The following is a 13,424-nucleotide window of genomic DNA, read 5'->3' on the forward strand; positions in this document are numbered from 1 at the left end:
GACGGGAGACTGAGGAAATCAATTCCATTTCAATTCAGTGAATTTAGAAAGTAAACTCAAAAGCTGCATGTTTTTTATTTCCAATGTGGATTTCTGATTTTTGTAGATTTTTTACAAACATTAGATCAAAGTTACCCCAGGCTCTCAGTCCAGTGATAGCAAAAGGAGGAAGGGACATAGGGGCAGTGTACGGTATGGCTAGGCCAGATCTGGGCTGAAGCGGGACAAACCAGCCTGCTGCTTTTACCTCACGGCAGGCCCGGGCTTGTCGACTGTTCAACGCCGCTTCCCCCCAAAACCTGTGCTAATGGTTAAACCGTGGGACAGCTAAACGTGCTCTCTGAACATTTCACGCACAGTTATGCTTGTGGCCTTCTCCGTGGGGCTTCTGGCTAGCCAGTAGGGAATAGTATAGGGTGTTGAGGACAATCCTCTATGAAGAGATGCTTCAACTGGCTCAGTTGGAAGGCGCATGGTTGCTTATAACAGTAGTTGTGGGTTTGAATCCCACATATCCTACTGTATATGTGTTAATTGGATGTCCCTACAGATAAAATGCAAAATCCTCTCCTAAACTACCAAAAGAACAAAAATAATTAAGACTCCAAGAAAATATCTTTAAATTAATGAGATGGGAATGGATGCCCACTCCAAACTAAAATTTAAGAGTGTTCTCTCCCTTTCCAAGTCACACCATTACAACTATTCCCCCCATTCCTTCACCCTTCAGATTGACACCAACTCTGGGCTCTCTCCCCTTGCCTTCCCAGGGCCCGTGGTGAGGACTAGTGCAGCACAAAGGACTGCAGTGGGGCCTGCTGTAGTGGTAGTAATGACATGAACAGATGCTACTTCTAATGGCTATACCCTTCACCGCTCCCCCATTAAAAAACACCCAAACACACATGCAAAAGCCCCCACAAATACACTTTAAAAAAAACAGCACAATAAACACGTGCTGTTACACAAATACTCCAATAAACAAATGTGCTAACATAACACTGAGTTATGTAGGTAAATGCAGTGCATTTGGAAAGTATTCATACCTTGACTTTTACCACATTTTGTTATGTTAGAGCCTAAATCAAAAATGTATTGATTTGTTTTCCGCCCTCAATGACAAAGCAACAACTGTTTTTTAGAAAAAAATATTGTTGATAAAATAAAATAAAACTGAAATGTCAAGGAAGTTTATAGTGTTTATACAGGACGTACCGCCCCCACCTTCTGTCAACCAATTATGTCAATGTGGACCTATACGGAGAAATACAGTGCCCTCCGCATTGTTGCAAAATTTGGAAAGCGCACGTCAGTACAGAGCGTGATTTAGCTTCTGCAAGCCTCCGGAGGTTCCGCAATTGCGTCACACCCTCTGTACAGAGCCTCCGGACAGCATTGTTAGATCAAGCATAAATTGTCTTTCAGCTAGCGCTAGTCGGCTGTACCTACGCCAAAACTCACATAATTTTCATCCTATAGCTTGTTCTCCATCTTCTTTTTAAATAGTGAGCCAACACGTTTTCAGCACTTTTATTTCCATGACTGATCAAAACAAATTCTCTCTCATCTCGACATATAGTGAGCAATATGTTTGGAACATCAAAACCGCTATCAAATCGCGATTTAATAAAAATAAAAAATGGGGAGATTCGTGAGAATCGCAATATATATCGTATCCGCACCTACAGTTGAAGTCGGAAGCTTACATACACTTAGGTTGGAGTCATTAAGACTCGTTTTTCAACCACTCCACAAATTTCTAGTTAACAAACTATAGTTTTGGCAAGTCTGTAAGGACATCTACTTTGTCCATGGACACCAGTAATTTTTCCAACAATTGTTTACAGACAGATTATTTCACTTATAATTCCCTGTATCACAATTCCAGTGGGAAATTCCAGAAAATTATGTCATGGCTTTAGAAGCTTCCGATAGGCTAATTGACATCATTTGAGTGAATTGGAGGTGTACCTGTGGATGTCTTTCAAGGCCTACCTTCAAACGTAGTGCCTCTCTACTTGACATCATGGGAAAATCAAAAGAAATCAGCCAAGACCTCAAAAAAATAATTGTAGACCTCCACAAGCCTGGTTCATCCTTGGGAGCAATTTCCAAACGCCTGAAGGTACCATGTTCATCTGTACAAACAATAGTACACAAGTATAAACACCATGGGACCACGCAGCCATCATACCGCTCAGGAGGGAGACGCGTTCTGTCTTCTAGAGATGAACGTACTTTGGTGCGAAAAGTGAAAATCAATCCCAGAACAACAGCAAAGGACCTTGTGAAGATGCTGGAGGAAACGGGTACAAAAGTATCAGTATCCACAGTAAAACAAGTCCTTTATCGACATAACCTGAAAGGCCGCACAGCAAGGAAGAAGCCACTGCTCCAAAACCGTCATAAAAAAGCCAGACACGGTTTACAACTGCACATGGGGACAAAGATCGCATGTTTTGGAGAAATGTCCTCTGGTCTGATGAAACAAAAATAGAACTGTTTTACCATAATGACCATTGTTATGTTTGGAGGAAAAAGAGGGAGGCTTGCAAGCCTAAGAACACCATTCCAACTATGAAGCACGGGGGTGGCAGAATCATGTGGGGGTGCTTTGCTGCAGGAGGGACTGGTGCACTTCACAAAATAGATGGCATGATGAGAGAGAAAAATGTGGCTATATTGAAGCGACATCAGTCAGGAAGTTAAAGCTTGGTCGCAAATGAGTCTTCCAAATGAACAATGACACCAAGCATACTTCCAAAGTTGAGGTAGAATGGCTTAAGGACAACAAAGTCAAGGTATTGGAGTGGCCATCACAAAGCCCTGACCTCAATCCTATAGAAAATTTGTGGGCAAAACTGAAAAAGCGTGTGCGAGCAAGGAGGCCTACAAACCTAACTCAGTTACACCAGCTCTGTCAGGAGGAATGGGCCAAAACTCATCCAACTTATTGTGGGAAGCTTGTGGAAGTCTACCGGAAACATTTGGCCCAAGTTAAGCAATTTAAAGGCAATGCTACCAAATTCACTCAATTAGTATGTAAACGTCTGACCCACTGGGAATGTGATGAAAGAAATAAAACCAGAAAAATCTACTATTATTCTGACATTTCACATTCTTAAAATAAAGTGGTGATCCTAACTGACCTAAGACAGGGAATTTTCACTAGGACTAAATGTCAGGAATTGTGAAAAACTGAGTTTAAATGTATTTGGCTAAGGTCTATGTGAAATGTAAACTTCCGACTTCAACTGTAAGTACTGTGATATCATATCCTGATATCCCTGGCAATTCCCAGCCCTAATGAACTATCAAATACCCTTTTCACATTATTGTGCCGACCCAAACTGCATTTGCTCAGCTTTTTATTTTTACATTGTGCTTTCTAGCATGGTTCCAGCAACTATGGTGGATAAGTAGGCCTAACCAGGCCAGCACAGCAGTACAATTCAGCTTGGCTCAGCTCAGTTTGAAAATAGTTAAAGATACTGATTGCGCAATACAAAGCCCACCCATATAGATTATCCCATGCAGATACATATTCCAAATCTAAACATATCTATCCAGTGTAGGCTATTTGGGGTTTATGAAAGTATGAGACCCACCACCATCAGCCTCCTATTTTAAGATGCTACCATTTTCCGCTCCCTTTACTCCCTTTCTTTCTATTCCATCCCCTCTCCTCATAAATTTGGTCCCTTTCCCTGACCTTTTTTCAGAGAGGAAACCTGAAACAACCTCCACTTTTACCTTCACATCTTTATTGGAACCCACCCATGTCTTGCCTCCACTTTCAACAAGAATTTCCATACCGTTTTTTGAACACTGATTAAAGGTGCAGGCCAATATTTCTCTCTAATTATAAACATCCGTTTACCCTTTACAAAAAGGACCATTACGCAAACCAACTCCTAGAGGTTAACCCCATGGTCGTGTCATCGTCCACTCTGGAAATGTCTGCAGAGGCACTTCGACTGAAGGCCAGATTCGGATGTGCCAGGGGGGCTTTTCACTGGGAAGTAGGCCCGCATTTTTCAGTTTACTGCTCTTTTCTCCAGATCGCCATTCTTTCCCAGTAAAATTATCTCTCAGGGGTTGGTGAGGGGAGATGCAGGAATGAGGGCTTAAACGGCCCATGAAGTACCCCAAGGGCACAACTACTGCTCTCTGAATAGCAGGTGGGAGCCTGGCGATGTGCTTTGACACTAAGGTGCGATATTACCCTTCCACTGGCCTTGTCGTTCGTTAGGATTTTATAGTCATTGTTCAACAGTGTAATAAGTCCACAATTAAGACCACCTTGTTTCACCCAGAATGTTACTGTATTTTGGCAATTTATAGGGTGGCCATTCTATGAGAAGTGATTGCTTCCTGAAAGGTCAACGACAGACAAGGGAGTCATGATTTGTCTGACACCGGGACCCTCAAAGGTGATACTTATTTGGTGAATTAAAGCTTCTTCGGTGGGAGAGTAGTTTCTACCTTCCTCTGTACTGGTAATGTGGATCACACAGACTTTTTACCCTGCAGTGGGTGGTATTACCATGTGCTTACCATCATCCACTTATTCAGACTGATAAGACTTAAACGAAGCAAAGAGCCCCTTTCAGATATGCATAAGAGACTGACAGCATGCGACCAAAGCTGTGGTGATGAGACTGGAGTGACTTTACTCTGATATAGAAAAATAGTGTCAACACACCTCAGTTTTTAAATCTCCACGATAAATACCCAGAGCTTATATCGACTGAAGGAAGAAATTGTCAGGATGTTTGCTCTTTCCCAAGCTCATTGAAATGGCATTAATATTATATTTTTGAGGTTACTAGGTAACATGTCAAAGTGAACGGTATGGGAAGGCATTGGGAAAAGCGACAGAGGGGAGCCATGTGGGAATTTAAAAGTCTTCACTTCTTGACCACTGACCATTAGGGACTCCTCTCAGCTGACAGCGAGGGCGATGAAACAATTGAAGAGTGTGTGTGTGTCAAGCTCTGGCACAGAATTTTCTCTTACCAACAATGAAACAGGTCAAAGGCAGATAGAAGCTCACCTGTCATGAGTTCGCATGAAGTCCCACGATTTCTTTGTCCCATTCTGTGAACGAAACAAAAACAGAAAACAACAAATGACATTCACATTCTGAAACCATTGTGCTAGGACTAGCTGTCCTACACGTCGGTGGGCTCGGATGGATATCAAATCATCCGTGAACGCATATAAAAGGCTCTTTTGTAAATCCAGGTGTAGACTGGGGAAAGGAACTAAACAAATAAAAACAATGGCTTCACACAAGACATCGGCCTCCTCTTCAGTGCGTCAAACATAGCTACCACATCAATAAACACACTAGCCTACTCCCACAGAAAACATCTTGACGGACAAACAGAAACCAGCATAGCACCTGCACCAAAAAAAGTGCCTATTTACAAAGTCCTTTGGGCTATTGATGAGTCGACTTTGGCGATTGGCAATGCCAAGACTAATCAGAATTAATTTCCTCTCTTGCTATCAGTTTCTGGCTTGGACAGTGTTAAAGCTTGGCACTTGGGAGCCAGGTCCACCAACTGTAGAGCCAGGCCCAGCCAATCAGAATGAGTCTTTCCCCACAAAAAGCCACTCCGCAGGTGAAAAAGCAGGATGTGGAGGTCCTGGGCTGGCGTGGTTGCACGCAGTCTGCAGTTGTGAAGCCGTTTGGACACAATGCCAAATTCTCTAAAACAACATTGCAGGCGGCTTATGGTAGAGAAATTAACATTCAATTCTCTGGACACCGTTCTGTTGGACATTCCTGCAGTAAGCATGCCAATTGCACACTCCCTCAAGACTTGAGACATTAGTGGCATTGTGTTGCCTGACAAAATGGCACATTTTAGAGTGGCCTTTTACGGTCCCTAGTAGAAGGTGCACCCGTGTAATGATTATGTTCAATCAGCTTCTTGATAAGCCACACCTTTTAAGTGGATGGATTATCTTGACAAAGGATAAAATGCCCACTAACAGGGATGGCACAACATTTGAGAGAAACACGTTTTGTGCGTATGGAACATTTCTGGGATATTGTATTTCAGCTCATGAAACATGGGACCAGGACTTTACGTGTTGCATCTATATTTTTGTTCAGTGTGCATATTCTGCCATTGAGCTGAGAGAAAATGTTTTAAAGTAAATTTCTTGCAATTCTATGCATTTTGCCATGGCTTATGCTCTGTTATTTTTCTCAAACATAATAAATACTGCTAAATTAAATAGTTTTGGGAATTTTAAATTCTCCCCGTCTAGCTTTTATTTTGTTGATTGATAGTTGGCAAAGATGATATTATAAAACAAAATAGGTCCATTATCTATTCTACATACTTTATATCTGGTTTCAGTCCTTTTAAGTTTACACAAAGTGTTTTTCTTTCATCCCGAAAATGTATATATTTTTTTTACACTGCTTGGACTTATGAAGCCTGAAAAAACACTTAGGTGGCTCGCCTAAGGATTTCAATCCCTGCCTCTCTCCGCTACAGTTATGTAAACCTCTACGACACACATACACACAGTCCCTTCTTAGGTAAATCTCTGGCATGTTTGATTACTTTGACGCCTGGGGATAGGAATTAAGCAGAGCAGAGCAGCACAAGATGGGGCATGTAGGAGAACACTACTATAATACTAGGCGGAAGGCATGAGTCTTGTATGTACATAAATGCTATTGTATAGCAACACACACCTAAAAACATACTGCAAAACATTGTCACCTAGCACCGGCTCACAATGAACTGTAGCCTACTATGTGAGCGAAAGGGGCTTACTAGTGGGTGAGTATGGAAATTAAAACCCCAGCGGAGGGAGGGCTGTGGGCCTTCACACCTGCAGACTGACAAAATGTCTGTCTGTGTATGTATTTTTTTGTCTCAATAGAAAAATCTATGACAAACTGGCTCAGTGGCTTGCATCATGTCAAATTTGAAATATCTAAAATACTAATTGCAAGATATTGTGATGCTAGTTAAACTCCGCTGTGTAAGAATGGTAGACTGGATATATAGGGGTTGGGTTGCACGATAAGCATTTTGCCCATATTTGGGCTTAGCAGATGCCCATCCTGCCACACCCATCTCAGACTGGACAGGCCCCAACAGAGAGTAGGAGGGTTGGAGGGAGGAAGAAACCCCTGTTAGCTCAGATGACAGGAGTTTACTAGAAAAACTGAAGTAAATGCCAAAGATGCCTCATGTGGGTGTATGCTGGCACTGGATTCAGAACCACCCAGGTTTTTTAAGGACTTTGCAGTGCCAGCACAGGGCAAAATTAAAGGCCACATTCCTTCCCTATGTTGACTCAGATGACAGGCCATCATGGACTTACCCAGCATCCAAGGGCTCCATGCTACTAGTCCTGCTGTTATATGGCGCTATGGCAACCTACTGGACACACTGCTTTTCCTATGCAAGCTTGTTGTTTTATCTATAGGATTCTGTTAGTTATTGATTATCCATCTACCCACACTCTTCTGCTATACAGGAAACAAGCCTATGGCTGGCTAGTCAACTCTTCTGCTCCCGAGTGGCGCAGCAGTCTAAGGCGCTGCATTTCAGTGCTAGAGGCGTCACTACAGACCCTGGTTAGAGTCCAGGCTGTATCACACCTGGCTGTGATTGGGAGGCCGTCAATGTAAATAAGAATTTGTTCTTAACTGACTTGCCTATTTAAATAAAGTTACATTTAAAAAATAATAATAAAAAACACTTGTGATGTTCATTTCATCACAAGTTATAAAAAAATATATCCACAATTTTGATTTTGACAGGACAGGGCCTTTAATGCAAGTCGGGTAACTGACCAGGCAATCTGATGGTTGGTTGGACGGATGGTCGATCCAGGCTGGTTTGGTCATTAGGTGATGATTACAGAAGTTAATTCTCGAGACAGAGACAGTTGACAGGCCATCGGCTCACTGAGCCAAACGAAGCTTTGCAATTTCAGAAACTTATCCCCATGTTATGGTTAAACAACTTCGGCATGACCTAACAAGTCCTTGGTCGTCAACATAAGAGGCTTGATCTGTTAATAAGAAGCTTGCATAATGGCCAATGTGCATCATTAACTGCTGGCTCTAGCGTAAAATGAGAGTGTGGAAAGTGAGTTTGCATACTGCTCCAGCAACCGAAGCGCAGCAAGAGAGGCCATCCGGGTCATGTTTGCTTTAGGGCCCCTTCCGTCATCCCCGATAATGAGTATTTTGGCTCCAAAATGTGGCGGGAATTGCCGTTCGTGCCAGCGAGAAGCACGTCCAAGAGTTATTACCCCAGAGAGCCAACAAATGGCTGAAGACAAACAAAATCTTCTGGCCATCACAACCTTGCGGCGCAATCACAAACCGAGAACGTGTTAAGGTGAACTAGTTCCTAGCGAGGCGCACTCAATGAGTGGTTCAACATCAGCCCTCACCTTTCTGAAAATAAAGTCCTAATCAATTTCATGAGGGAAATTAGAAAGCACATTATAGGCCTGTCTTAGATTATACAGTACCAGTCAAAAGTTTGAACACACCCACTCATTCAAGGGTTTCTTAATTTTGACTATTTTCTATCTTGTAGAATAATAGTGAAGACAACAAAACTATGAAAACACACATATGGAATCATATAGTAACCAAACAAAGTGTTAAAGAAAACTAAATACAATTGAGATTCTTTAAAGTAGCCACCTTACGCCTTGACAGCTTTGCACACTTGGCAGTCTCTCAACCAGCTTCATGAGGAAGGAGTTCCCACATATTCTGAGCACTTGTTGGCTGCTTCTCCTTCACTCTGCAATCCAACTCATCCCAAACCAACTTAATTGGGTTGAGGTTGGGTGATTGTGAAGGCCCAGTCATCTGATGCACTCCATCACTCTCCTTGGTCAAATAGCTCTTACACAGCCTGGAGGTGTGTTTTGAGTCATTGTCCCATTGAAAAACAAATGATACTAAGCACAAACTAGATGGGATGGCGTATCGCTGCAAAATGCTGTGGTAGCCATGCTAGTTAAGTGTGCCTTGAATTCTAAATAAATCAGACCGTTTCACCAGCAAAGCACCCCCACATCACACCACCTCCTCTATGCTTCACTGTGGGAACTCCACATGCGGAGATCATCCGTTCACCTACTCTGCGTGGTGTCCTTTAGTAGTGGTTTCTTTGCAGCAATTCGACCATGAAGGCCTGATTCACGCAGTCTCCTCTGAACAGTTGATGTTGCGATGTGTCTGTTACTTGAACTCTGTGAAGCATTTATTTGGGCTGCAATTTCTGAGGCTGGTAACTCTAATGAACTTATTCTCTGCAGCAGAGGTAACTCTGGGTCTTTTTTTCCTGTGGTGGTCCTCATGAGAGCCAGTTTCATCATAGCGCTTGAGGGTTTTTGCGACTGCACTTGAAGTAAACTTAAGTTCTTGGAATTTTCCGGACAGGCTTATCTTTGTCTCACAATAATGATGGACTGTCGTTTCTCTTCAGTTATTTTAGCTGTTCTTGCCATAATATGGACTTGGTCTTTTACCAAACAGGGCTATCTTCTGTATCCTACCCCTACCTTGTTGTTACAACACAACTTATTGGCTCAAACACATTAAGAAGGAAAGAAAATTCCACAAAATTAACTTTCAACAAGGCACACCTGTTAATTGAGAATAAACACCTCAGTATCATACAATTGCATTTTTTACTTAAATTTAACTAGGCAAGTGAGTTAAGAACAAATTCTTATTTACAATGACGGCCTACCCCGGCCAAACCCGGATGATGCTGGGCCAATTGTGCGCCGCCCTATGGGACTCCCAATCACAGCCAGATGTGATGCAGCCTGGATTCAAACCAGGGACTGCAGTGACACCTCTTGCACGGAGATGCAGTGCCATCGACCGCTGCGCCACTCGGAAGCCCCACAATGGACAAGGGAAGTAAACACAAAAGCCAAGCTGAAGCAACGCGGTTGAGTCTTTTGGAAATGGATAATCAGTATAGTTGACTAAGAAAGCCAGGCTATCAGGTGTGTGCACACCTCAAAGGAATCTACACATATTTGTATAGGTGTGGAAATATATTTTCTCCTGTATGAGACTGGAAAGGGGGAAAGGTTCAAAAGGCATCATTTCACTACAAGCACGTGCTTGCGTGCATAGTTGTGGAGGTGGGCATGTTTAGATCTGCGGGCCTGTTTGGAAGTGAGAAACTGGGAAATTAAAATGGTGACTGGCCCACATAATGACCTGCCTCAGAGGTCATGGTACAAAGCATGATCCATCAAAGCACACTTTTCCAGCTTCTCTACCCAATACAACTGAGCAAATTATTGCATACGCATGTACAAACCAATTACAAAGAAGGGGAAGAATCAGGTTTCTGGAGCATCAATGTCAGACTTAGCTTTTACTGTAAATGACAGTAAATACCCCAGCCCAAATTCAAGGGGAAATGAGAGTCCCGCAGAGAAGCTACAAGTTCAAGCAGAACAGACATGCCAAACGCATGAAAAGCGATGACGAGCACTGAAAGTGAAAGCAGGGTAAATCCACCGCCTCTGTACATGCGCCCTGACATGCTTACGGGAAACGCAGGTATTGACACGAGTTCCCGATACAGTGGAGGCATGTAATTATTGACACAAAATCCTGCAGTGTCAACTAACAGCGCGAGTGTCTGACACGCTTGCTGCGGTTCCTCCCTGGGGCCAAGCCAACTGCACCCTTCTCACTTTCCCTTGGCGAGAGCAAACTACTGATGAGGGAGCCAATGATAGAGCACCTGTCACCATTAAGGTTGAATACGCTTTGCACTTGGGGGCTTTGCAAACATAGTAGGTGGGTGATCACGCAACATTTTAGCATCATTTTTGTAGTATACATTTGATTATGATCTTTTAGTAGCCTCAAGAGTCCAGGAAAGGAACGAGTCAACTCAAAAGATAGAGAGCTGCCAAAGTGTAGGAAACACCAGGTGAAGCTATTTTAGTTCAAGGCATTATGCTGAGAAATTCATCAACCATTAATGATGGGTAACACTGCAATGACAATGCCCCACTGATGCATCTTCAAAAGGCTTGTTCAAATCATGTCAAATGTGGGAATTAGGCTTGTTCTGTAAAAGCCCTTTTATGGCAATGATGTGCAAGAAGCCGTAAGGCAGCTTGTAGAAGTGGGTTTTCTAAGCGACCCTCAGCAAAAGCTATCAAGGCACAGCCAAAGCAATCATCCCTGACCGTACACACTTCCAAGTGTTTGGTGCGCCACGTGCTGTTCCAACTCCTCTTGTCTCCTTCAGTGCCTCTCTGAGGGTTTTCTTTGGCGATGAGGGGACAGCTGGCAAGCTGAGAGGGGTGCGAAAGTGGCACTGTGGGAAGGGTCTTGGCTCAACTGCATGGGGCAACCAGTGGAAGTCGCACGGTGCTGGGAGGCAGGGGGAGGGTATCCGGGTATCAAAGAATGAGCCATGGTGACACAATGAGCTCTTTTGAGAGGCGCAATGGGCCTCTAGGAAGATCAAAGGCGACAGAGTCGAGACCTATGTCAGCTCCAAGACAAATAGGCCAGGTCCATTGGGTGCCTCACACACACACGACAGCCATGTGTTCGATTCAGTGTAGAAATTAGATACTGTCTATTAATAAAAGTGCTTACCTTTGAAATATGTAAGCAGCATAAAAGCAATGAGCCTGTGTCTATACTGCAGTCAGAGTAACCCACCCTACTACAGATTCTAAATGTGCAGTATTGAGGACAACAAAATATAGCTTGGCCTACAGCAAAACTATCATTGTATTCAGAAACAAAAGAATACAGAGCAAGCATCGTTTTCAGACAATCTTCACCTGCATCAACTCCACGTTCCCTCTTTTTATGACTGGTCTCAAGGTGAGGAACTGATGTTCACCTATGAGGGACAACCTGTTCGGGGCCCGCCTGCCTGTCACCCCCCTCCTCTGGTACCCTGTCACTACACCCAGATGGTGGCGGTCCCTCATTAACAGAGGCCACTTACTAGGGCAGCTTGAATAGCCCTTGGGGACCCCGAGAATCACCGGTGACACAGATTGCAATACAGATCACAGGGAAGAGGGGAGCGCAGGGAAGCTGCAGGAACCTTGAAGTTAATGTGGTCCCCCTGACTCAGGGCGCAATAAAGACAGATCCTCGTGTGAATGGGTATTGAAGGGAGGGGGAGCCTTGTTCTTTTAGGTGCTTAAAGTCTAATTACCATCGTTCCCCTAGTTTATAGTGCTTCGACCCCGGCAGCTGCCGAAAATTTCAATTGCTGTCACGCTGCCGGGTACAATGGCAGTCTTTAATTCCAACCATGTGCCATTCAATTTCCCAGGATTTAGGCCCCGCTCCTTGCCGGGCTCCCTGCGAGTGACAGTGGGTGTGTCATGTTTTGAAGCGCTTCTGACACCATTCATGTGTATTCTCATAGTGTGCATCAAGTTTCACACTGGCAAAGAGTGGCATGGTTCCTCACAACTTAATTGGGGACTCAAGCAAGAGGACACCGCAGCCCCTTGTGGCACTCAACCACAAGTAGCCTAACATGGGCAACAGCCTTAGTAACCATCTACATAAAAACTCCCTGCTTCTTATAAAGTCCAGCAAAATTAGAGATGACGACCTGAAAGAGGTTGTCACTTTGTGGAGTGACTACCTGAAAAAGAAAAACATACACCCCCCTCCGTATTCATTTGTACAGTGAAGCCCAAACTTTTTAATTTAGCTCTATACTCTTTTGGATTTGAGATCAAATGTTTTATGGAGGCAACAGTACAGAATGTCACCTTTAATTTCATACATATGTTTTATGTTTAAAAACTAAAGCACTTTATGTATCTAGTCCCCCCATCTGAAGGAATCATAAGTATTTGGACAAATTCCCTTGGTGTATTACATTCTGTCAAAAGTTTAGTATTCCTAGCACGCAATGCCTACATCAAGCTTGTGACTCTACAAACTTGATGGATGCATTTACAGTTTGTTTTGGTTGTGTTACAGATTACATTGTGCCAAATAGAATTTAATGGTAAATAATGTACTGTATAATTTGTCACTTTTATTGTAAATAAGAATAGAAAATGTTTCTGGAAAATAATATGTTTTATTTTATTTCACCTTTATTTAACCAGGTAGGCCAGTTGAGAACAAGTTCTCATTTACAACTGCGACCTGGCCAAGATAAAGTGCGACAAAAACAGAGTTACACACGGAATAAACAAAAGTACCGTCAATAACACAATAGAAAAATATATGTTACAGTGTGTGCAAATGCAAATGGAGGTAAGGCAAAAAAATAGGCCATAGTGGCGAAATAATTACAATTTAGCATTAACACTGGAGTGATAGATGTGTACAGATACTGGGGTGCATAAGAGCAAAAAATTATAATATGGGGATGAGGTAGTTG

At 43.0% G+C, this 13,424-nt stretch overlaps 1 protein-coding gene across 1 annotated transcript in view; it reads right to left on the minus strand.

The window, feature by feature from the left end:
• nudt14 (nudix (nucleoside diphosphate linked moiety X)-type motif 14) overlaps window positions 1-13,424 on the minus strand; it is a 72,668-nt gene that overhangs the window by 26,962 nt on the left and 32,282 nt on the right. The window contains exon 2 of the mRNA XM_055872483.1: window positions 5,057-5,100. Coding sequence (XP_055728458.1) covers window positions 5,057-5,100 — 44 coding nt within the window. The remainder of the gene's footprint in view (window positions 1-5,056; window positions 5,101-13,424) is intronic.

This window comes from Salvelinus fontinalis, chromosome 20, assembly GCF_029448725.1.
Source record: "Salvelinus fontinalis isolate EN_2023a chromosome 20, ASM2944872v1, whole genome shotgun sequence".
In the NCBI taxonomy this organism is placed as follows: domain Eukaryota; kingdom Metazoa; phylum Chordata; class Actinopteri; order Salmoniformes; family Salmonidae; genus Salvelinus; species Salvelinus fontinalis.